Source organism: Erinaceus europaeus, chromosome 18 (assembly GCF_950295315.1).
Source record: "Erinaceus europaeus chromosome 18, mEriEur2.1, whole genome shotgun sequence".
Taxonomy (NCBI): Eukaryota; Metazoa; Chordata; class Mammalia; order Eulipotyphla; family Erinaceidae; genus Erinaceus; species Erinaceus europaeus.
The window spans coordinates 51,510,682-51,537,979 of NC_080179.1; the positions used below are offsets into that span (position 1 = coordinate 51,510,682).

The 27,298-nt window shown below is 39.1% G+C and overlaps 1 protein-coding gene across 1 annotated transcript in view; it reads right to left on the reverse strand.

Moving 5' to 3' along the window:
- NCKAP5 (NCK associated protein 5) overlaps positions 1-27,298 on the reverse strand; it is a 1,079,978-nt gene continuing 1,052,680 nt past the window's right edge. The window contains 1 exon segment of the mRNA XM_060178101.1: positions 1-94. Within this exon segment, the coding sequence (XP_060034084.1) occupies positions 78-94 (17 nt within the window). The 3' untranslated portion in view covers positions 1-77.

Sequence of the window (27,298 nt, forward strand, 5' to 3'; positions counted from 1 at the left end):
TAGTATTGCTGTTATATTTATTGAATGACTCCAGGGAAATTTCAGGTAATCTATTCTCAGGATCTTCTTTTGTTTCTTCAACTTGTTTCAATTTCTGCAATAGAAAGAGGAAAATATTAGGAACATATTTCTTTGGAAAATCAAGTTATTCTATCCAATATTCAATTATTATGTGTATAAAGTGCCATTTAAAGGGACAGAGTGAATCTACAAGTCCTTAACAATCTTCTAGTATAATTAAATGTAATAATAAAACCAGTTTTAGGAATAAATCAAGACTTGAATCATTTCACTGAAATAAATGGGTCCCCATCTGCAAACCAGGTAAGTGCCACTTAATTTCATTTTAAATGGATCCATTTGAAATTTGTTCAGGTAAAATGCTTTATTTTTCTTAATCAGAGTTTCAAACTCCTCTCTTTTCTTACTAAGTATTATTAGTTGTCCTGCTCCTAAATATGGATAAGAATTAGTATTCGGCAAGAAGTTACTGTTATGCTTTTAAGTGCATATAAACCCTCAAACTGTCATGAAATGTAAGTGCATGGTAAACTTGTCAGCACTTCCATGTTTATATTTTGTGTTTTTTTAAAAGATTTTATTTATTTATTAATGAGAAATATAGATGGAGAGAGAGAAAGAACCAGATATCACTCTGGTACATGTGCTGCAGGGGACTGATCTTGGGACCTCAAGCTTGAGAGTCTAATGCTTTATCCATTGCGCCACCTCCTGGATCATCCATGTTTATATTTTGTCTCTTCACAGTTTTTAAGATATTTCAAAGAGATCAACTCTGCAGATGTAGATTCTACAGTTTGACATCTTAAGAACTATAGTGAAAAAGCTACACCTTGGCAGTAAATTTTTCTTTGGTAATATTTCCCTTCCAGGAAATTCTAAACCAGGATATTTATAGAATGTTACTGGTATTCTCTAGGATGTTATAAAATACTGCAGCTGTATTCAATAATTATTGTAGATAAACTCTGGAAGCATAAATATGTCCTGTGGCCAACATGGCTCTTAAAGTCTGAGGTACAAAAAAAGTCAAAAAGAAAACACCGATGTGAAAAGCAGTGACAAGTGTGGAGATGTTAAAACCATGAGATGTTTCTCATATTCTTTTCCTCTTTCTGACAGAAATTCCACCTGAAAACAAGGGTTAGGGATATCAATTTGAAGGCGATAATAATAGCTTAACATTTACTAAGAACCTATAAAAGGCCATGCATTTTTTATGTCTGTTTCTTGAAAAACTTGCTAACTATTGATATATACCCCCATATTAGAGATGGTGAATAGGAGGGTCGTAGTGACAAAGTTCACTCAGTAAGTGACAGAATGGATTTTGAAATTCTTATCTGGCTACGTCCCATGCTCTTGTTCTAAGCAGTGCTCTTATTTAATAAATAAAAAGATTTCCATGTATTTGTTTTCAAATTTCCACCCAAATATCCCATTTAAACAACCTACTAAATCATCCCTATTGCTATTGCCCAATAGCATGTAGTGGTATCCTTATTATGCCCCTCACATTGTTAGAGTGAATGGGTATGTGATGGTGCAGTAAAGAAACTGTCTCAGTTGGAGACGCCAGAGGGAAACAGACATAGCTGAAGTCTATAGAATCTTCATACTACGTTTTTAATAGAGAAAAGAGAAAGGCGCAAAAGTGGAATGGCTTTGGTGTTTGAGGGGCAGACACAGAATTTATACATCTGTAAGGGAAACAGTGTAATACTATGGAAGCATTTGAAAATCACCCTTGGGGAGCCGGGCGGTAGCACAGTGGGTTAAGCACACATGGTGCCAAGTGCAAGGTCTGGCGTAAGGATCCCGGTTCAAGCCCTCGCCTCCCTACCTGCAGGGGTGTCGGTTCATAGGAGGTGAAGCAAGTCTGCAGGTTTCTATTTTTCTCTTCCCCTCTGTCTTCCCCTCCTCTCTCCATTTCTGTCCTGTCCAACAACAACGACAGTAATAACAACAACAAGGACAACAAAAGGGGGAAAAGCTATGTAAATAAACATAAATACAATGATAGAAATAAAATTAAAAAATAAAATCACCCTTGAAGTGGTGCTTATTTCATTATACTATTAATATACAGATGACTTACTCATGGAACTAATTTTTAACTTCAAATGGCTACCCTGAAACCAGAAGCATGCTGGGGAACAGATTTCTAGCCAATTACAGTAAAGTGGCTCCCTAATTAGGATCCATACAAGGACCTTTCTGATTATATTAAATGTAGGTAAATAAGGGGCATTCATAGTGAGTTCCTTTTTAAAAATTCTTCTCCCTATTTCCTCATTCAAGAACTATTAACATTATCCTCATTTCTCATCAATGTGGATCTTAAGTGCAAATTCACTCACTACTTTATAGAAACACAACCATGAGACAGATGAAAAGTTTTGAGGCTAAAGACACATGACTGGATAAAACTGGTTTGGGGGCGTTAAAGTCCGAGAGAAGCCAACAGACCTTTACCCACTGACTTTACCCTCTCACTGTGCTGGAGCCTGAGATTCTACCTTATGTGTAAAATGATGATAAGACACATTTTAGGACTGGTGTATTAAAAAAAATCTTAGAACCCTGACACAAAGTGATAGATGCTCAACAAATCACACATTAAACAAATAAAACTGAGGCATGATCCTTTTTCTAGAACAGTAGTTCTCAAGTTGTTTTCCAGTATAGTAGCATGACCATCATGTGGGAACTTTTTAGGAATTTAAGTTCCTAAGCCCTACCCAGAATCAGTATATCAGAAACTCTTGAATCCTAGCCTTTTTTTTTTTTTTTTTTGTTAGCAAGTCTACCAGATGATCTTAACATATGCTGAAATTAGCAAATCACTAGAAGAACTTATAGTCATGCTAGAAAAATGGCCAGGTGAAAACAATTTAGTGTATTAAGTTGGAAACAAGGGAAGAGGTATTAACCCTTAACAAGTACACACCTCTGTCTATGGAACACTGTATAACCTTTAAACATTTCATGCTGATAAGTTTATTTCTTCAATTAATTATAACAATAAGTCTGAGAGGTTATGGAAATTAAGAAACAGTGCATTTTAAGAAAAATTGACTGGTTTGCTAAATCTTTTTTATTTCTATTATTTTTATGAGGTGAACCCAGAAATACCATAAAAACATAAATACAAGAGTAATTATGAGGGCCAATTAGAATTGGTTCTCAGAATTGGGGAGTGATAGGGAGTAGTGAATGCTGTGCAAATCAGGAACATGTGCCTCCTTTAAAGGCAGCAAAAGCTACTTAGGTCAATCTTACTACTCTACAGAAAAATGGGCCAAGTTTTGTGTGTTTTGAAAGTAAAGCCAGGGCAAAGCCAAGATGGTGACTTGGAGGCAGCTGCTGATGTGAGCTCCAACAACTGAAGGAAATGATAGGATACCTGGCCATCAGCAGGACGGTGAATAAGGGGTCCTAAGTGTGACACCAAGGAGATCACTATAGCTCAATTTGGGTTAGAAAACAGAGAAAAAAGAAAGGAAATTTTTTTATTATTTCTGAAGCGCACCCCTCTCCCTCACCCTATAACCAGACCCCTGGGGCTGGAGAGCAGCTATTAGCAGGCACCCCTCTGAGCTTTTTTCTTTACCAAGATTCCTGGCTCATCAGGGGTGTGATTCCAATCCTTTTCCTTTCTGATTCCCTTTGCTCTTTTTTTTTTTCTTTCTAAGTGGCTCAAGCTCAATTGGAGTGACAATATATCTGACCAATCAGAGCCTCACCCCACCTGGGAAAGACTACCTGGAGTTTTTTTTTTTTTTTTTTCAATAATTGGCTGTCTTTGCTCAGGTTGCCTGAGCCAATCAGGAGCTGTCCAAACTAAAGACTGACTGTTAGGATTTTTTACTCTGTTCTATTTTATTATTACTATTATACATATGCCTGTCCCTTTCCCCCCCCTCCTTCAGGTTGACAAAAATTAAGTTTTAGTGTATTTTCAATTGCCAGGTGACTGGGTGTCCTATCCATTGTGAGAGGAACTTGTTTCACTCTACCTACCACTCTCCCCCTTTTCCCTCCTCCTAGCTAATTAAAAAAAAAACAACTCTTTCCTTTCACTGGTCTTTTTTTCCTTTTTTTCCCTTCATTCTTGTCTTCTTTTCTTCCTCCCCCCTTCTTCTGCTTTCTGAATTCATTAATACTCATTTGTGAATTATTTTGGGGAAGAAATCTGACTCAGAGTGGACTCTCTTTGTGTGTGTCTCTTCTCTACTTCCCTTTCTCCTCTTGCTACCCCTAGAATTTACAGTGGACAACAGATTTGCATAATTGTCTATTCTTGCTATTCCTTTTTCCCTGTCTCTTTCTTTTTCATTTGGATTTTTTTTTCTTGGACTGGAGGCATTGTTTGGCTAACTGGTATTGGCTAAACTGCTTCAATCCTTGCTTCAGTTACTATTATAATTTCCAAGGCTGGTGACTGCATTTGTCATAAAGGTATTTAGTATAGCGTGGATTGTACTCAAAACACAACAACTGAATAACAACAGAAAATAAAAATAAAAAGCACATCAATAAAAAATGGTTACACCAATAGCAAATAAAACTGCTACTACAATGAATGAAGACAGGAGCCCAGAAGAAAGTAAAAATCAGTCAGAAGTAACCATAGATAAGAAAGTATGCAAGCAATAGTAAACTTAATAATCACAGAAATGAAAACAACTATGGAGGAAAGGGCTATCAGAATTAGGGAAACAGCAGATGAGACCCTCAAGGAAAATACTAGCTACCTCGAGGTAATTAGAGAAATGAAACCTGAAATAGCTGAACTGAAGAAAGAAGCTGAGGGAAGGGAAAGCAGACTAACAGAAGCAGAAAACAGAATTAGCCAGACAGAGCATCTATAGCTAGAGAAAACTAAGAAAGAGGTAAAAGAGCTCACAAAGATATTAAGAGACACTGAAAACAACAGGAGAGACATATGGGATGATCTCAAAAGTAGTAACATTCATATAATTGGCCTGCCAGAGGAAGAAAGAAAGGAAGGGGAAGTAAACATTCTAGAGGAAATTATAGAAGAAAACTTTCCAGACCTGAACAACAGTAAGGACATTAATATTCAAGATGCCCAGAGAGTCCCAAACAGAATCAGCCCAGACCTGAAGACACCAAGACACATCATAGTTACAATGAAAAGAAGTAAGGATAAAGAAAGGATCCTAAAGGCTGCAAGAGAAAAACAAAAAGTCACATACAGGGGAAAACCAAAGACAAACCCTCTAGCCAGACTCACTAAAAAAGGGGGGGGAAATAACACTCATATTAATAGAATCATAAATGATAGAAGAGATATCACAACTGACACCACAGAAATCCAGAAAATCATGCAAAACTTCTATGAAGAACTATACACCACCAAGCTAGAAAAAATGGAAGAAATGGAAGAATTCCTAGAAACATATGCCCTTCCAAAACTGAACCAAGAAGAACTACAAAACCTAAATAAACCAATCACAGACAAAGAAATCAAAAATCTTATTAAGAATCTCCCCAACAACAAAAGTCCTTGTAGAATTCGTTTCACAAATGAATTCTACAAAAACTTCAGGAAACAGTTAATACCCATACTTCTTTTAAAAAATTTTTTTTTCATATTTATTTATTTATTTGTCTTTTGTTGCCCTTGTTGGTTTTTATTGTGGTTGTAGTCATTATTGTTGTTGTTATTGATGTTGTCATTGTTGGATAGGACAGAGAGAAATGGAGAGAGGAGGGGAAGACAGAGAGGGGGAGAAAGATAGACACCTGCAGACCTGCTTCACCACCTGTGAAGCGACTCCCCTGCATGTGGGGATCCAGGGGCTTGAACCGGGATTCTTATGCCAGTTCTTATGCTTTGCACCACCTGCGCTTAACCCACTGCGCTACCGCCTGACTCCCAGTACCCATACTTCTAAAGCTTTTCCACAAGATTGAAGAAACAGGAATACTCCCTTACACCTTCTATGAAGCCAACATCACCCTGATACCAAAAGCAGATAGGGATACAGCAAAAAGGAGAACTACAGACCAATATCTCTGCTGAACATAGATGCCAAAATATTAAACAAGATCTTGGCCAACCTGATACAGCAGTATATCAAAAAGATTGTTCATCACGACCAAGTGGGATTTATCCCAGGAATGCAAGGCTGGTTCAACATACATAAATCAATCAATGTCATTCACCACATCAATATAAGCAAAGCCCAAAACCACATGATTATCTCAACAGATGCAGAGAAAGTCTTTGACAAAATCCAACACCCATTCATGCTCAAAACACTACAAAAACTGGGAATAGATGGGAAATTCCTCAAGATAGTGGATTCCATATATAGCAAACCTACAGCCAACATCATACCCAATGGGCAGAAGATGAAAGCATTCCTCCTCAGATCGGGGAATAGACAGGGCTTGTCCCCTATCACCATTACTCTTCAACATAGTATTGGAAGTTCTTGCCATAGCAATCAGGCAAGAGAAAGAAATCAAAGGAATACAGATTGGAAGGGAAGGAGTCAAGCTCTCACTATTTGCAGATGATATGATAGTATACATAGAAAGACCTAAAGAATCCAGCAGAAAACTACTGAAAGTTATTAGGCAATATAGCAAGGTGTTAGGCTATAAAATCAATGTACAAAAATCAGTGGCATTTCTTTATGCAAATACTAAATCTGAAGAAGAAGACATCCAGAAATCACTCCCATTCATTGTTGCAGCAAAATCAATAAAATACCTAGTAATAAAGCTGACCAAAGAAGTGAAAGACCTGTATTCTGAAAACTATGAGTCACTTTTCAAGGAAATAGAAATTGATACCAAGAAATGGAAAGACATCCCATGCTCACGGATTGGAAGAATAAATATCATCAAAATGAATATGCTCCCCAGAGCCATATACAAATCTAATGTGATACCCATCAAAGTTCCACCAAGCATCTTTAAGAAAATAGAATAAAAACTACAATCATTTATCTGGAACCAGGAAACACCTAGAATTGCCAAAACCATATTGAAGAAAAGAAACAGAAATGGAGGCATCACACTCCCAGATCTCAAACTATATTATTAGGCCTTCATCATCAAAATAGCCTGGTACTGGAAGAAAAATAGGCACACAGACAAGTGAAACAGAATTGAAATCCCAGAACTAAACCCCCACACCTATGGACATCTAATCTTTGATAAGGGGGCCCAAAATATTAAATGGAGGAAGGAGGCTCTCTTCAATAAATGGTGCTGGGAAACGTGGGTTGAAACATGCAGAAGAATGAAACTGAACCACCTTATCTTACCAGAAACAAAAATAAATCCAAAAGAAGCAAGGACCTGGATGTTAGACCAGAAACTATCAAACACTTAGAGGAAAACATTGGTGGAACACTTTTCCACCTAAACCTCGAGGGCATCTTTGATGAACCAAACCCAATTAAAAGGAAGACTAAAGCAGAAAAAAACCAATGGGGCTACATCAAATTGAAAAGCTTCTGCACAGCCAAAGAAACTATCACACAAACAAAGAGACCCCTCACAGAATGGGAGAAGATCTTCACATGCCATACATCAGACAAGAGACTAATAACCAAAATATACAAAGAACTTAGAAAACTTAGGAACCATAAAGCAAATGACCCCATCCAAAAATGGGCAGAGGATATGAACAAAACATTCACTTCAGAGGAGATCCAAAAGGCTAACAAACATATGAAAAACTGTTCCAGGTCACTGATTGTCAGAGAGATGCAAATAAAGACAACACTAAGATACCACCTCACTCCTGTGAGAATGGCATACATCAAAAAGGACAGCAGCAACAAATGCTGGAGAGACTGTGGGCACAGAGGAACCCTTCTGCACTGCTGGTGGGAATGTAAATTGGTCCAGCCTCTGTGGAAAGCAGTCTGGAGAACTCTCACAAGGCTATATACCCAGTAATATGATCCAGTAATTCCTCTCCTGGGGATATACCCCAATGACTCCATAACACCCCACCAAATAGATATGTATACACCTATTTTCATAGCAGCACAATTCATAATAGCTAAAATCTGGAAGCAACCCAGGTGCCCAACAACAGATGACTTGCTGAGAAAGCTGTGGTGTATATATATATATACAATGGAATATTACACAGCTGTTAAGAACAATGAACCCACCTTCTCTGACCCATCTTGGATGGAGCTAGAAGGAAATATGTCAAGTGAGCTAAGTCAGAAAGATAAAGATGAGTATGGGATGATCCCACTCATCAACAGAAGTTGAGAAAGAAGAACAGAATGGGAAACTAAAAGCAGGATATGACTAAATCTAGAGTAGGGCACTAAAGTAAAAACCCTGTGGTGAGTGGGAGGGTGGACTTTTGGCTTTCCAGGGTGGCAGGGGGGGGCAGTGGTGGGTGCGTGGGATGGGACATAGTCTTTTGGTGGTGGGAATAGTGTTTATGTATACTCCTATTAAATTGTAGTCATATACATCACTATTTAATTAATATGAGAGGGGGAAATTGATTTTATGTCTCAAACTTTTTAAAGCACAGACTGAGTCTTTTTAATACATAGGCTGAGTCTTTGATATGTTGATTCTCTCAAAAGCCTAGACCAGGGAGAACAGAAGCAACCAGTAGCTCAGCTATATATAAGATGTTGGGTATTTTACAGCAAATCCTAACAAAGGGACTTTTCAAAGTTAACCCAATTACCAAATAATGTGATGATAACAGTAACTATCCATTGTCTTCTTGATCCCTAAGACAGCAGTAACCTCACATTTCCACTATAGAGCCTCTACTTCCCTCAGTCCTGGAACCTTAGGGTGGGGCTCACTTTCCTGCATGCTTCTCTCAAGTCATACCAAATGATATCATATCTGCTGATCCCAACTTAATCAACCCAACCAGTACCACCTCAGTATGTTTCACTTCATACTTTGTCCAGAGACTTCAGGTGTGGAATGACAACCCTTCAGCTTCATTACTCAAGTGAGACCTTTCCTTTCATAGTATTTTCTAATTCCATTCCAGGTGGTTCATTTCCTAACAAAGTTCCAAAACCTAGATATAGACCAAGTCCCATGAGATAGAGCATATGTTCACACGTATCCATAAACTAGAGTAAAATATGTACCTGAAAGCAAAAATACACAATAGTCTGCAGTAAGTACCCCCCAACACTTCATCTGCTCTATTCCAGACTTTAGATCCACAATTGTTCAACAATTTGGCTTTGTATGTTAACTCTCTTTTCAGCCACCAGGTTTCAGATGCCAGCATGATGCCGACCAGTTTTCCATGGACAGAGGACCCCACCAATATGTCCTGGAGCTTGCTTCCCCAGATCCCCAACCTACTAGGGAAAGGGAGAGGCAGGCTGGGAGTATGGACCGATGAGTCAATGACCATGTTCAGCGGGGAAGCAATTACAGAAGCCAGACCTTCCATCTTCTGCAGGCTACAATGACCTTGGGTCCATACTCCCAGAAGGATAAAGAATAGGAAAGGTATCAGGGGAGGGGATGGGAAATAGAGATCTGGTGGTGGGAATTGTGTGGAGTTGTACCCCTCTTATCCTATGGTTTTGTTAATGTTATTTTAAAAATAAATAAATAAATAAATAGAAAAGTAAAGCCATATAGCTAGAACAACTTTTTGTATTGAAGATGTTATCATTTTTATTTTTTGCTAACATAAAAAAACAATAATAAGAAACGAACTTCACTATATGTGAACCACAATCTCTGCATTAAGTTCCTGATCCAGCAATCATATTATAAACTTCATTTCCATGCCTTACCTCCTCCCTTCCCCACTAGTTTTCTCTCTAAATACCTAGTCCAAAGTTAAATCATCATTCTATTCTTGGTGGGGAACTTTTGCCAATATAAGCAGTGTTCTCAACAACTGGCTTGAGTTTTTCCAGTGTTCCTGTCAAGTACAAAAACACTCAAGTAGTTTACTTTTAGGCTTCCAATTAGAAACATACAGAACGAGCTTCAATATTGTCTTGTCAGGTCTCAAATATTTTTATAAATCTGAAGTCACCAAACACAATAAAATCACATTTAAATTGAAAATACAAAGCAGGCTTGAAGTTACTTATGTGTTAATGATGCACTTGCCAAGTGGTAACACAATAGTCACATCAGTTTGCAGCCACTGTATGTGAAGGTGCTTTGCAAGCTAATCATGGTTATAATAGTTAGCATTTAACAGTATCTGTTATGTGCAAACATTCTGCTAAGCACACTGCATGAATTCTCTGTTTTCATCCTGCAACAATTCCATGGGGGTCAGAACAGATAATGTCACCATTTACAGGCAACTGAGGCTTGAGAATGTTAAGCATTGTGTTTAAGGTCATGTAGCAGAATGTGGTCATTTGGATTTAGACCTAGGTAGCCTGCCTGAAGAGCCCAAACTTTCCATCAACATATTGGAAATAAACTTTATACTTATTATAAGCCAATATCATCTTTGAGGGAGTCTTTGTCTAAGACTCATAGAATATCAACACTATTAATTACAATAAACCTAATAAAGATAGTTTGTGCAGTTTTAATAAAAATTCTTCATTTCCTCCATATGCTGTGCTTTATCAGCATTATGGTAAAACTAACACACTACACTTGTCACCTATAGGTGGCAACAGTTGTACAGATGACTTTTTGGTGGAGATTTTTATTGCTTTTGGAAATAAGAGTAGGAGAGCAGGTAAGAATATATTTTCAAACTTAAAAGAGGTAGCTTTGTACATTCCTAGCACACTTTCATGCTGTACTAACCCATGGCATAATTAGTAAGAATTCAGGTAATTCACTAATTCAGGTAATTCACTCATTCAGGTAATTCACTAATTCAGGTAATTCAGAATTAGTATAACCCATGGCATAATTAGTAAGAATTCAGGCAAGAAGTAAATAGTGGCATATTCTTTAGAATATATCTTAACTAATTTAATACCTGGTAGTCGACAATCACCCAGTCAGTCAAACTAATCGACTATGTGAAAAGCTCTGTATAAATAGTTAAGTGATCAAGATTCTTTGTATGCTATATGAATATGCTCTTGGAAAAGGGAGTAGGATTAAGATGTAGAGTAAAAACTCTAGAGGGAGCACATTCTAATATAAGGCACATGTATTATTTCACTACTCTGGGCCATTTTGTAAGTAGGAAGAGACACCACAGCACCAGAACTTCCTCTGGTGCCTCTCCTATGGTACCTCTCATACAGCATGAGGGGTTGAACCTGAACACTGCATGGTAAGGCCCTTGCCCTACCTGGCAAGTTATCTCACTGGTCCCCTTTAGATTCTGTGCTGAGCAGAACCAGTATGAATAACAAAAGGCAGAAGGAGATGTATTGATCCTAAGGGGTTCTTAAGACCCCTACCTGTCAGGAGTCAGGCCATAGCGCAGCTGGGTAAGCGCAGCTGGGTAAGCGCAGGTGGCGCAAAGCGCAAGGACCAGCATAAGGATCCCGGTTCAAGCCACACCTGCAGGGGGGTGGCTTCACAAGTGGTGAAGCAGGTCTGTGGTATCTCTTTTTCTCTCCTCCTCTCTGTCTTCCCCTCCTCTCTCCATTTCTCTCTGTCCTTTCCAACAATGATGACATCAATAACAATAACAATAAAACAACAAGGGCAACAAAAGGGAATAAATAATAATAAAAAAGAACCCTACCTGTCTCACAAATATGATTAGCCTCTTTCCTGGGTTATAGTAAGAGATTTAATTTCCAGAGAACATTCATCATATTTATGATCTCATTTTGCTTTTCCATGAGCCCAGAAGATGAGGGAGATATAGCTTACTTTACATAGGGTATGATGTAATTGTGGTTTAGATAAATTTAAATTTAAGTGAAATTAGAACTAGCAACTCGATCTTCCTAATTTCAACACAGTAACACATGCATGTTTTTTTAAAATAGTAATCATGGAGTAGAGATTCAGTCTAGACTACTAACTTGAACATTAGTAAGGATCAAATAGAAGGTGTTATATAGAAATGTTGGGGAAAAAAGAAGCAATACAGAAAAAAATCAAGGAATTAACCAGAAAATATTTGCCAGCAAACATCTTCAAGAGATATATGTTACACACATATAGCTAAAAGCTCCCTCTCACAGTTAAGGAGAAACAAGGAGCAAATGCAGGGAACACCATAATGAATTATTACTATGTGATGAAGGCTACTCTTTCATTATTTCAGAGAAGTTGCCATCTGTCGATCATATCTGAAAATATTGGTTATTATGTCTCCTGTAAAATGTCAGGAAGAGACTCAGCTCTACTTGTGAAATTCAAAGGCAGCATCATTCCTCAGTTGGGCACTAATGTTGACAAAGAGGACTGTAACTCTTGGTAAAAATTTATGTAAATAGTATCTTTATCAACATACTTTTAATGTTCTCTATTACTGTTTTTATTTTTTAATTAGAAATATATATGAAGAGAAAGAGAGAGAGAGAGAGAGATCAGAGCACTGCTCCACTCTGGCTAATGGTGATGCTGGGGACTGAACCTGAGACCTAAGAGCCTTAGGCATGAGAGTCTTTTGCATAACCACTTTGCTACTTCCTCAGCCTAGTTCCTCTATTGCAATGGAGGTTCACTGACAACCACCTTAGGAAGACATATGGTAGGAAAATAATAGCTATATTTATAAAGTGCTTTTACTGCCTGTCACATACTGGGTTGAATGCATTATATAAACTACCTCACTTAATCCTTACAGCAACCCTATGAGACAGCAATATTATCATCACCACTATATAATACAAATGTGAAAAATACAGAGTAAGGCAGTTTAAATATTGGTCTATATGTATATGGTTGGTAGGCTAGGGAATCAGGACTTAAGCAGAAGCAGCTCTGCTACAGAACCTGGCATCTTAATCGCTGTACAATAGATGAGCTATTTAGAAATCTGTATTTAATTTCTGGCATTGTGCTAATTAGTTGTGCAGCCCTTATGAACTTTAGTTTCTTTACATCAGTTTTTTTTTCTTAAAAATGTCTTCCTGCTTTAAAAATATTTGTGACTCCAAAATATTCTTAATTGAGTGTCTTCTGTGCATTTGTTATTGGAATTTCTCTTTCCCAATTTAGTTCTGAGGGAATTAAATAAAATAATATGTCAGCTTTACTACCGAGGATGCTTATAACAGTAGACCAGAAGTTGACAGGCATAATGACTGGCAGCAGTGGGCTGGAGCAGGGTCAGGAGACTGTGCTATTAGCTTATCACAAAATCTATAGCATTGAGAAACAAAATAGAATGTTTTCTTCTGACAACAGTATGATGCCAGAGACTGTGGGAAGAGTGGGAGTGGATCTAAGTAGTCCCATTCCTTGTCCTAAAATGGCTAACTAAACACAACATTCCTCATCCTGAGGAGACGTGAATTACGGAGGTTCAGAGACACAGGGAATGTTATCCTAGCGAGTTTCCTCCCTGTGGAGAGAAACACCCAAGTTGGGAAGAAATGTCACCACCCAACAGTTCTCTCTTTGCATACAATGATGAAGATTTCAACAGAACAGCATGTGTACTTCAGGGAAAAGAAACAGCAGGACAATTTGGAAACTAGAGAGACTTAGGCTGGGCAGAGAAACCTCTCCATGACAAAGAAATGAGCTCACATTCTGTGGTCATGAGTAAGAACATTCCATGCTGCCCAATTTCAGAACCCATCTTCCTCAGGTGGAACATGGAATATGCTGTCCAGCTTCCCTTAGGAGGATGGAACATTCTCTACCATTGTTGATCCATGTTGAGGGCAAGGTCCTATGGGGGCCCACAAAGGGGTCTCTTGTGTTGTTCCTGATAGAGATGACTAGTAACGATAGAGAGAAGTATTTATTGGAGGTCTAGGTCCATCATGTCTGTTTGGGAATCTCATGACACCCCGACTAGGGCCCCAGCTGATGGGTGGCCTGATAGTGACTAAAGAGTCATTGTTAAAGTATGCCAGTCTCTTGCCCTTATTCAATTTTTGTAGTCCTTACTTTGAAAAGGTTAGCTTTGGGTCCTGAAATTGGGGCACCTTGGAACATTCCTAATCATGACCACAGGATGGGAGTGAGCTCAGATCTACAGGGATGCAGAGGTCACATAGGTTCCTAGGCTGAATATGGGCCCCAGATCAGATCAAATGGATGGGGTTTATAGTCAACAATATTTATACACTTTTCCCATATTTGGGAGCTACTCTCTTCTCTGGTCCATCTTTCTGGCCCTTTTTCCAGCCATGACATCATCTCCCCAGACAATAACTTGAATCCACCTGCATATCAGATGTCAGGCTCAGGGAAAAAAACAAACAAACAACAAACTAGTATAGTCATGGGCCCTTTGGAATATAACCAGATTAGGCCTACTAACTATCTACAATGGAGAGCTCCAAATCTTCAGCTGCACTATTCTAACCTTTAGGTTCATGATTAGTCAAAAATTTGTTTGGCTTTTATGTTAAATATTCTTTCAGCCACCAGGTTCCAGATGCTACCTTGATGTCAACCGGACTTCCCTGGGCAGATGGCCCCATCAATGTTTCCTAGACTCCTGCTTCCCCAGACTTCTGCCCCACTAGGGAAAGAGACTGACTGGCTGGGAGTATGGATCAACCTGTCAATGCCCATGTTCAGCAGGAAAGTGATTACAAAAGCCAGACCTTCCACCTTCTGCACCTCATAATGCCCCTTGGTCCATACTCCCAGATGATAAAGAATAGGAAAGCTCTCTGGGGAGGGGGTGGGATACGGAGTTCTGGTGGTGGGAATTGTGTGGAGTTGTACTCCTCTTATCCTATGGTTTTTGTCAGTGTTTCCTTTTTATAAATAATTTTTTTTTAAAAAAAGAAAATAGATAGGATGAACTTTGATGAATACTTAAGACCCTCCAGACTTTTCTCTGAGTTGTGGTGTTAACCTTGTTAACCTGGTGAAATTTCAAACTAGGAAAGTATTTCCTCCCCATGCTCAGTTCCTTCTATTACCTCAACTGGACACATTACTCTTCACTTGTCCTTCTGAAAAATTAATGTGATATATCGGTAATAGAGAACTGCTCTCTCCATCCAACCACATGCCAAGAGATTCGAATCAGCACTTGGGGCACTCTCAAGATTATCTCCCTCCCCCCTTAACTGTGGTTCTGGAGATTTTTGAAAAAAAATATCTTCAGGGTGAACTGATTTTATTAGGTGAAAGAGTAAGTTTTAACTGAGAGATGCTTTTTATGACTACAATATTAACTACATTGCTGTCCTTTGCCATGATAAATGACTTTCAATGACCTTTGCAGGAATCCCTGAACCCAGAGGGAAAGATGAACTTATTTTCTTGGAAAAAAAAAAGGAAAGCATAAAGAGAAGGTCAATAAGAATCTTAGATTTGCTAGAAAATAATATAGTTTGTGGAATGAAAATAATTCAGCACAGAGATAAACAAAGCCTGGAAGACACATAAAAACACCCAACTCATAAAGACCAAAGGAAAGAGAAGGCATTTTATCAAAGTAACGGGAAGTGTCTTGTCTCCACATGGAGATTAGGAAAGGTGTGGGGCCAGGGCCCTCAGTAGAAAGAGAAGAACAAGGAACTCAAAGAAAATTACAGACTTTGTGGGTTAGAAAGGTATTGGATAAAAGAGAAGCATAAAGATTTGGACAAAATTGTTACAAGGATATGAAAAGGGTATATTCTCTGCAAACGAACAGTGCCAACTATAAAGTATTCATGTGAAAACTTGTGTTATTCTTTAGAATTAAATGAATTGTGAGAGTGGGAGGGCAGACCAGAATGCCACTCTCATCTTATGGGGGAGATTGAACATGGAGTCTCATCCATGCAAGATATGTTCTTTATGGATGAACTACTTCCCTGACCCTGAACATTTCTAAGTTATTTTAGTTTTATTTTTTGCCACCAGGGTTATTGCTGTGTCCTAGTGCCTGCACAACTCTACCACTGCTCCCAGTAGTCTTTATTTTTTCTTTCTTTTTTGATAGACTGTGAAAAACAAGACGAGGGAGAGACACTTGCAGCTCTATTCCAGCACTTGTGAAGCCTACCTCACGTACCTGGGGGCTTGAACCTGGTCCCTTGCACATGGTTATGGGTGTATATTCTCTCTCTCCTCCTTCTCCTCCTCCTCCTTCTCTCCCTCTCCCTCACCTCCCCTCTCTTTCTCTTTTCCTCTAAGGTTATTGCTGGAGCTGGGTGTCTGCACTACAAATCCACTGCTACTGTCATCATTTTTAAAATGTTTTGGGTAGAAGAGACAACTTGGGAGGGGGAGATAGAGAGAAAGTCAGATACCTGCAGACCTGCTTCACCACCAGGGGCTTATTGCTTCATACTATGTGCGATTAAACCAGTGTGCCACCACCATGCCCCCATGATGGGTGTATTCTCTATGAGGTGCACCACCACTGTGCTCACATTTGTCATGTTTTGATAATTTTTGTTTTATAGATGCTTGATAGAGTTCCCACATCTAATTTTAAATATAGGTTGTTCACCTTAAATAATGAATCAAATTTTCTCCATAGTTTTAAGTTTCTCCAAAAGTAATGTCTGCAGCTTTATACTGACCTGGAATAGAGAAAGCAGAGAAGTTCATGGATATAAACTTGGAGGATTATAACTTAAGTGAATAGAACATGCTTACCAGTGTAGGTGGGTTACTTTTTTGCTCTGTACAATAATATTAATTAAAAATTGTATTTGGGAAGGAGGATTGAGCTGGTTCTGGGCTGGTAACTTCCAAACCTATCCATTTTAGTGTCAGGTTAAAGATTCTAGATGATGAAAGTGAGGCAGCAAGGCCTTTAGTTTATGTAGCAGCATTATGAACAACTGCGTATGCACGCTATCCACTTGGTTCTAAAGACTGATTGAATGTTTTTCTCTAGTTTTGCATTATTTCATGTTTTAAACATGAAACTTTTTGTCTATCAAGTTGGGATAGATCTATATATCTATCTGTCTGTCTATCAAGCTGTCTTAGATGTCACTGTAGTATAGAAAGCACACACACACAAACACACACACACACACACACACACACACACACACACACACACACACACACACTCATTCCAAGAGTGGAGCCCACAGTACCTCCCTAGCTAGATGCCAAGATAGAACTTAGGACCTCACATATGCAAGTCTTGTGCTCTGCCCACTGAACAACTCCTAGTCACTATCACCCTGAGGAAAATAAGGCATGAATGACCATCTGTATATTCTAGCATACTGCAGTTATTCTTTCACCTTGAAGTGATAAGTTCATGTGTGATCTCACAAGAAAAATACATGTTTTGAAGGAATTGGGTTACAATAAGAAAAGGAGAAATAGTACTATTTTTATGGAAATCCTTCCCAAAGAATATCTCTAATACAGTCATAAAGGTGGACATAATAAAGGTTTACCTGAAAGTGCTAAGATTTTTTCCCTTCTTTCTTTTAATGATGTAGTGAGTATCCAAGCCAAGAAAAAGAAAATCTGGCTATTAATCAACTTAAAACTAACTAGGCTACCTGCAACTACTAATAAAAAGTAGTAGATCATTTAGGAACCACAGCACACTTTACAAAAGCCATGGAATGTAATGTCAATGCATGTTAAGGTTCATATAAAGATAAAATGTTATTTGTATATGAAAGAGTGCATGTTCTAATTATGTTTAAATGATCCATTTCCTAAAACAATATGTGTTTCAAAGGTCTATAAGGCTTTTTTTGGATAAGTTATTTTCCGATAATGTGTGACATTTTGCATCCTGAGCACCAGGCAACTACAACCTGGTGTCACTTTATTGATTCTTATTCTGAGGAGAATGTACTTTGATGGGGATGATCTGAAGATTTAGATGCAGTGGTTTAGGGAAGTAGTTCAATTGGTAGAGTACAGGACTTGTGTGGCTGAGGTTCCTATTTTACCCCTGGTGCCTTATATACAAGAGTGGCACTCTGGTTTATATCTCTCATGTTAAGTTCTTTATCTCACCTGAAATAAATAAAAATTAACCTTTCAACAAATTTAAAGGGACCAGGTGAGTGCACATGCTGTAATGCACAAGGGCCTGGGTTCAAGTCCCTGGCCCCCACCTGCAGGGGGAAAGCTCCACAAGTGGTGAAGCAGATTGGTAGGTGTCTCTCTCCTTCTCTAACTCCTCACCTCCTCAATTTCTCTCTGTCCCTACTGGAATAAAAAATAGACATATTAAGTTTTACATTCTGTGTTGCTTTCTAGTTTATATTAGCAATTATGGGGCCAGGTGGTAGTGCACATATTAGATTGTACATGTTAAAATGTGTAAGGACCCAAGTTCAAGCACCCGGTCCCACTTGCATTTTAAATCTGTAAGTTCAGAAAGATGTTTTCCATAGATTAGCTAATTATTACCTTTCTCAGATTCTTAGAGTCAGTGATCTCTTAAATTCATCATGCATACACTGGAAATTATTTTTTCCTAATTCCATATTAATTTTAATATTAATCAGGTTTTACAACTTGATTTTTTTTAGTTCTTAAGAATTGCTGGCTCTTTAAACCTGGAAGCAACCCAGGTATGGCTGAGTAAGTTGTGGTATATGTACACAATGGAATACTACTCAGCTATAAAAAGTGGTGACTTCACCGTTTTCAGCAGATCTTGGATAGGCCTTGAAAAAATTCATGTTGGGAGTTGGGCTGTAGCACAGTGGCTTAAGCACAGGTGGCACAAAGCAAGAACCAGCGTAAGGATCCAGGTTTGAGCCCTGGCTCCCCACCTGCAGGGAAGTCGCTTCACAAGTGGTGAAGCAGGTCTGCAGGAGTCTTTCTCTCCCCCTCTCTGTCTTCCCCTCCTCTCTCCACTTCTCTCTGTCCTATCCAACAACAACAACAATAACTACAACACTAAAACAACAAGAACAATAAAAGGGAATACATAAATAAAATAAATATAAAAAAAGAAAAAAGAAAAATTCATGTTAAGTGAAGTAAGTCAGAAACAGAAGGATTAATATGGGATGATCTCATTCTTAGGCAGAAGGTGAAAAGCAAGATCAGAAGAGAAAACACAAATAGAACCTGAACTGGAATTGGCATATTGAACCAAAGTAAAAGACTCTGGGGTGGGTGGGGGTGGAGAATACAGGTCCAAAAAGGATGATAGCGGACATAGTGGGGGTTGTATTGTTTTATGGAAAACTGGGAAATGTTATGCATGTACAAACTATTGTATTTACTGTTGAATGTAAAACATTAATTCCCCAATGAAGAAATTTTAAAAAATTGCTGGCTCTTTTTCTATGTTAGTCCTATGTTAGTTTTTTCAGTCTATGAATTTCTGACCCAAATAACCAAAATTATCCATTAAGCCATAAACTTCTATATTCCATAATATGGGTTCATTTTATCAAGGTCTAGTTTTAAATCCAGTTGTATAATTTTTGAGGCCATGGACTGGATTTTATTCTGATATCTTTTTCAGATTCTGACACTAGGTCTTGCATCTCTTAGAGCTGTTTTCATTGACTCTAAATGAATGCGCTCACAATCAAGGTTAGTTCTATTTTTAGAGCTCATAGACTAGATCAAGCTCAAGACTAGATCTTTCCATTTCCATGATGAATAGAAAAGTAAAATAAGATAATCTGAAATTTTACCTGTGTAGTCATAAAAGTTGTTCTCTAGGCCCTAGCTAAACTAGCAATGGTACTGCCTTTCAGATTTTGGGCTAGTATAAAGAACTACCACCCAAAGACCCCTAATTTCATCTGCTTTATTCCTATCTTTGAGTTTCTGTTTACTAACCATTTGTCCTGCTTTATATCTTGCTGCCTTCCACCCACCAAGTTGGATTCTTTCATGACTTCACTGGGGAGAGGACCTCACTAGTGTGTCCCAAAGTCTTACCTCTCCAGAGCCTACTCTATTAGGGAATGACAGAACCAGGCTAGGGGTATGGATTGACCTGCCAACATCCATGCCCAGTGGAGAAGCAATTACAGAAGCCAGACCTTATACCTTCTGCTCTCCATAAGGAATTTTGGTCCATACTTCCAGAAGGATAAGGAATATGGAAGTTTCCAATGGAGGGAATGGGACACAGAATTCTGGTGGAAACTGTATGGAATTATACCCCTATTGTATTACAGTCTTGTTAATAATGATTAAATATTTAATGAAATATAAAAGAACTAGCGTGGTCCTTGGATCAATAAATGTCTGCCTACTATTTACTTTGGTAAAAGAAATTTTCTCTGTCAAGAGAAGAAAATGTAGGCTCACATATCATGCACATGTTGGTCAAGCAGCACTGCTCTAAGTCATCTGGGTTCTTTTTCTCCACCTGCAAGTAATCTTGGAGTATGGTAGAGTCAAAGAGTTGCTCCCAAGATTCCTAGAAATCTAGGAGCAGTAAGAAAGGCAATAAGCTTCTTAGAGGACATGATGTTATTGAAGCCCATGATACATGGCAGACAAATGGATCAAGCTTATTCTTAAATGCTTCTGCTACCCAGAAAATGGCTAAAGTCAGTGCTGGATAATGTGCTTACGGGAAGATTCCTATCTTTTTTAAGACAGGAGGAAATTTGGTGATGTGTCTGATTGTCTCCACATGATGAAAACATTACACTGAAGACATTTGCAAGGGGCAGCAACAAGACTCATTATTCAAGTGATAAACTTAGACATTACTGGATATATCAAATCATGAAATGGTGATGAAGAGCTTGAATTATAGCTGCATTCATACAGCATTTTAGTGCCTGGCAGCATGCAGATGCTCTGTATTCTTTCTCTTCCCCACATAGTTAAATTCAGTAGGCAAAGATTATTCTTGCTTTATAAAAAGCAGTCTTTTCAGGAACCAAGTAGGCTGGCTTAATGTTATTATATCAGATTCAAGTTAGTCACTAGCTACAATAAAAAAATAAATTTTATTTCTGTCTCACATGCACAGAAAATTTAAATTCATGTAAAAGTGAAGTATATGTGCCCTACACAACTGTGAAAGCACAATTCAATTGCGATGAGCATTAAATATGGATCAACAAAATCAATACTTAATTGTGTAACCAAGAGTGTTTTCATTTCAGATCTAATCTGTAAAGAAGGTTCAGGGGATATTTGCTTTTGATTTTCTTAAAATATTATTTAAAGCCTTTCTGTCAGGCAAAAGAGTTTACAGGGTCCTTTACATTATTTCCGTAAGTTATTTGACTTGTAAGTAGTCAAGGACATGTTGATTGATTGCTTAGTTTCTCTAGTTTTCATTTAAAATTCTGTATCCTTACCAGTCACTCTGCTTCATTCTGGCTCACACTAATGCCAGACAAACCTTATTGCAAAATATAATCCAATAATAGGTTTCCTGGTACCAGAAATGAATGTATTACTTGTATTATAAACTACCTTTTGATCTATTTCACAATACTACATGTATCAATAGAAGTTAAACAGCTACTGGATCACCACCACTGCCTTGTGATGTAGAGATGAATAATTTTGTGTGACATGATAAGAGCATGTGAGCTTGTGCTGAGCCTGTAGATGGATGAATGGATGAATATTCTATCTGTTCAACACTCTAAAAGGGACTAGAGGGAGGGGGTGGGGCTTGAATTGAAGCTAAGCAGAAACTTCTAATCTCATTAGCCAAAATGGATGAGAATGGAAGCAGGGTAGGCAAATCTTTTTGGTAAAGGGAGCACAACAGCATCTCGAAGTTTACAGGAGTAACAGATGGACTTCTTTGACCCTTGCTATAAGATAGCCGAGTTAAAATGTAATGTTTGAACTTCTTTTCCCTTTAAAGTGTAACCTTTCATCTCTCTCTCTCTATATATATATATTAGGCTGAACCTGTTCTCTCTTCATATTGATAGAAGCCTTCATTGGGGGGGGGGGGGCTGAAGACAGAGTAATTCCTGAAATAATGAATCATTTTTCTTCTGCCAGCTTGTCCAGAAATACTGTCATTATTTTCCTGTTGCAGACAATGACTTTCTGAAAGGACGTCTATCCAATGATCAAGATGAAAAAAAAAGAGGTTCTCTTCCCATACCCCAAGGGGGAAAACATGCACAAAGGGAAATAATCTGCAGAAGTGTTTCCATAGTTCATTCCAAGGTGAAGAGTAGCATATGTGTTTGTGTTTCTGTGTGGTCAATGGTCCCATCCCCTCTGCGGCAGTGTTCTTGGAGGCATCTTGCGGAGAAACAATTAGGGTCCTCACCCAGCAACCTTGGAAATGAATGTCTCACTGACTGCAGGCAGAACCCACTGTAAACTCATAAGCAAGATAACCAAAGGAAAGAAGCTCTCTTCCAACAAGCTAGAAAGACACCATCTGATTTACTATGTCTAACTAAGAGTTAAGGATCAATGGCATTATGCATGTACAAACTATTGTATTTACTGTCAAGTGTAAAACATTAATCCCCCAGTAAAGGAAAATATAAATTAAAAAAAGAATAAATGGCCCAAGAAGTGGTGCAATGGGTAAAACACGGAAATCTAAAACATGAGTCCCCAAGTGTGGTCTCTGGCATCACATGTGTGAGAGTGATCCTCTGATTCTCTCTCTTCTCACAAGTAAATGAAGAATCAATTATTTCCCTCTTACTCCAAGATCTTCGCCTTCATACCAGGTAGCCAATACTCAAGGGGCAAAGAGGACTTTTTCATGTTTTTCCTGTAGAGGCAAGGTGCTGCATGATAGGCAGGCAGTTGCCATTGTAACACTGACGCTGCTATGATTTTAGCACTGTGCAGATGTATGGGAATAAATGCCAGTTTCTGAGGGCAAAAGTCATCTGTCCATACTTTTACAATTCTTGTACTTAAAATCTCTGTGGACAACTGAACACACAGACATTTTCTTAGGAGCAGGTACAAGATCCTTTGTCTTATATGTGTCTCTTCAGACTATCTTGCCTTAGTTGAAACTCTTAGTTTCCCACATAAGTGGAAACGGGGACATGTTCTAGACTGTAAAAGTAAAGAAAATTAATTCCTTATAGGAACTCAGGCACTGGGAAGGGCACTGATATCCACAGAAATGTGTGAATCTTGTGAGTGTGCAATGGAATATACCTCTCCTCATGGGCAGGCAGGGGTCTTATCACTTACTTAAACTACCTCTATGTAGTACTTGTTACTTGGCCTAAATTTTGGAGAGAAGACCTCAATACAATGAGTTGCCTTTTAATTAAACTATGCCATTTAATCTACAAGGACAGGGAAGTGTAGTGGGTAAGACAGTCCCTCCCATTGTGAGGAACTGAGTGGGGCCAGGATTTCAGTCTAGGAGTCCAGCTACAGAGCACTACTCTCAGTCACCAATTCTGCTGTCTGAGTACTAGCTGCATTTTATTCTGTGAGAATGTGCGGATCAGATCTGCCAGACATTTGATTAAAAGTATTTATTTATTATGTGTGAGAGACAGCCATCTGCATGAAAGGGAAGAACAGGAGAAGGGAGGAGGGAGAGAGAGAGGGATAGAGGAAGAGAGGGAGAGAGAGGGAGAGAGAGGGAGCGTGCATCAGAGCACCACTCTGGCACATGTGGTGTTAGCATCCAACCTGGCACCTTCCTTCTGTGCTCCTCCATCCCAGCTACACAACTAGTGGTTTTTAATGGACAACTGGAACTTGTGTGTGAAATCTTAAGTTTATTTAAAACGAGTGAGCCAGTCAAATAAATCCTGTCTACGGTTCATTTGTGACTACAGGAAAGCCTGTCAGACTCAAGAGCTATTACAACCTTTCAAAATCTTGTATAAATAAATAAATAAAATGGGTTGGGTGGTGGCATAGCAGGTTGAGCACACATGTTATCATGTGCAAGAACCTGGGTTCAAGCCCCTGGTCCCCACCTGCAGAGTAGAAACTTCACTAACATTGAAGCAGTGCTACAAGTCTCTCTCTTTTTCTCTCTAGTTCTCCCTTCCCTCTTAATTTCTCTCTGTCCCTATCCAATAAATAAATATTTGTTAAAGGATGATGTTTAAGCAGGGAGCTTGAATCTACAAGCGACCCACTCTAGAGCACCCCTCACAACACTTCTAAATTCCTTTTCTCTTCTAAACAAACATTAAAAATCCTAACAAGAAACAAACATCAAAAGTCACCCTTTTGGAGTTAAGTGGTGGCACACCTGGCAGAGTGTACACATAACAGTGTACAAGAACCCTGGTTCAAGCCAGTGGTGGGTGTGTGTAGCGGGGTGGGGAGCTTTTTGACTAGTGAAGGAGAGCTGCAGGAGTCTTTCTCTCTGCCTATCTCTCATTTTACCTTCTAATTTAGAAAAATAAATGGACAAATAAATAAGTAATCAGGACCAGTGGATTCTTGTTCATGCACTGATAACCCTGGTAGCAATTTTTTAAAAAGTCATCCTTTTAGTATGTAAATATCAGAACTTCTGATTTATAAATTCAGAATCAACATACGAGTTACTTCCTGGTCGGCTACCACATAAACAAAGTAGGTAAAAGGAAAATGATTTTATCCTATTAATCATTTACTTTATGAAAGAGAGAGAGAGAGAGAGGATGAGAGAGAGAACCAGGGCACCACTGTAGCACATGCAATACCAGGAATTATACTTCCTAGCAACAAGCAGAAAGATGGTTTTGTTACTAATTTTACATGGTTTCCCACTCCCTCCTGGGCTGGAACTGGTGGGGAAGGCCATGCCTATTATATCCCTTTTACTTTTCACAGCAAACCACAAAGAATATTTTTCCACAAAGGGGGTGGTGGCCCTTTGTGCAGTTACTATAGTGGTTTAAAATAGGAATTCTCTTCCATAAAAGTTTCTAAACTGATTCACATGTAACATAAGGAACTAGCAAACTATAGTTTGTCAAACAGATACTGTGATTTTTCCATGAGCTTGCCCAACACCTGCTACTGCCTGGCATACATTTCCTTCTATAGCTGCCCCCCCCCCCCGCACCTCCCCCTGCACACATTCTAACTTTCAGCCAACGTCTAGGACTATGGCAGGTCTAGCAGTTAGCCTTTGCCCTTGCCAAACTTAAAAATCCAGTGGTAGGGAGTCGGGCGGTAGCGCAGCAGGTTAAGCACAGGTGGTGCAAAGCACAAGGACCAGTGTGAGGATACCGGTTCGAGGTCCCAGTTCCACATCTGCAGGGGAGTCGCTTCACAAGCAGTGAAGCAGGTCTGCAGGTGTCTATCTCTCTCTCCCCTCTGTCTTCCCCTCCTCTCTCCATTTCTCTCTGTCCTATCCAATAACGACGACATCAATAACAACAATTATAACTACAACAATAAAGCAACAAGTGCAACAAAAGGGAATAAACAGATAAATAAATCCAGTGGCAAAATGTAAACCTCTAAAAGCACATTTCAAATATAGGCCCCTCTAAGGAAAGGAAGAAAGAGGATGGATGAAAGTCCTCTATTCCCAGGCAAACTGAAGGATCAATGGGCTCAAGAAACAAAGGTAAGAACAATGATACCAAAGGTCATCAGGACAGAAGAATACAGAGTTTTACAGGTAAAAGTGAAACGGCTCAGCAACACCTTGAAAGTCAGCCAGTCAGGATGCAGACAGGTAAACACATGATTCAGTCAGCTGAGTATAGCAACAGATTGAATCTTGAGTCTAGCAAGGCAGAATTGGTGTCTTATGTTCTGGCTCACAAAGCTTCCTCTCTAGAAAGTCCTCACCACCTTTCAGGCTGGTGGAGTCACTGCTCATCTTTGAAGACTAGGTGAAGGAAAATCTCTCATGGATCCCTTTCTGTCCAGGAGACTGAAGCTTCCCCCCAGCGCTGTGGGGGTCTGGCTGGAACCAGCATTGTGGGCATGACAAAGCAGGCACACTATTCAGATGAATCTTGCTGCCCTTCCCTTCCCCTCCCATCTTTGTAAAAATATTGTTTATTTATTAACGGATAGAGACAGAGAGCAATTGAGAGGGGGAGGAGGAGCTAGAGAGGGAAAGAGACAGAGGGACACCTGCAGCTCTGCTTCACCACTTGTGAAGCTTTCCCCCTGAAGCAGGTGGGGACCAGGGGCTTGAACCTGAGTCCTTGTGCACTGTAATTTGTGTGCTTAACCCCCGGTGTACCACCTCCTGGCCCCCCTTTTTTCCTTCCTTCCTTCCCTTTCTTTCTTTCTTTCTTTCTTTCTTTCTTTCTTTCTTTCTTTCTTTTTCTTTCCCCTTTCTTCCTTCCTTCCTTCCTTCCTTCCTCCCTCCCTCCTTTCTTTCTTTCTTCCCTCCCTCCCTCCCTCCCTCCCTCCCTCCCTCCCTCCCTTATTTCTTTTTCTCATTTCTCACCACTCTGGACTGACCTTTTAAGACAGAAATAAAGAGAGAGAAGTCAAACACAAACAAACAAAGACCCATCACATTGAAGTTTCTTTCAAGGCAGTGGAGGCCAAACTGGAACCTGGCTCGCACACATGGCAAAGCAGGGACACTATCCAAGAAAACTATTTTCTGGTGCTATTTATATTTTTATACACATGCTGAGTACATGCCTGGTATACAAGCAGTCCATTAGTGTTAGTGGAATAAAGGGGAAAACTGCATTTCTTATTTGTTGGTCACCTTCTTTATTTACATCACTTTCCCTTACCTTTCAAGTCTCTGATGCCCTTCATTTTCTTTGAAGGGGACAGATTCCAAAGACAAAATGCTATATGTTTGGGGGAATATCCTGAGGGGATTTTTAATCACTGAGAAGACATCCCAATTTAATATGGAGATAACAACTTCCTCCGTAAAATAAATAGGCAAATAAGAGTTTTCATTTTCTAAAAAATCTAATTAACATACAAATTTCAAGGAGCACTTTCAATGCCATAAACCAAGTTCCTTGAAGTCATCAGTAACATGAAAGACTGCAAGTTAGAAATTAAAACACATGGAATACCTAAGGATTTCATCATCCAGCAATGGAAGCTTTTCAAATATATAAGTACTATCAGTGTGAAGAAAAACAACATACAGTAATTGTCTTTCAGAAAAAAGCAGGTTACCTGGCAACAGATATAAACTACAGAGATGAAAGTCCTTGAACGGAAGTCAGGTGGTAGTGCAGTGGGTTAAGCGAACGTGGCGCAAAGCGCAAGGACTAGCAGAAGGATCCCAGTTCGAGCCTCCTCCCCACCTGCAGGGGAGTTGATTCACAGGCAGTGAAGCAGGTCTGCAGGTGTCTATCTTTCTCTCCTTCTGTCTTCCCCTCCTGTCTCCATTTCTCTCTGTCTTATTCAACAACGATGACATCAG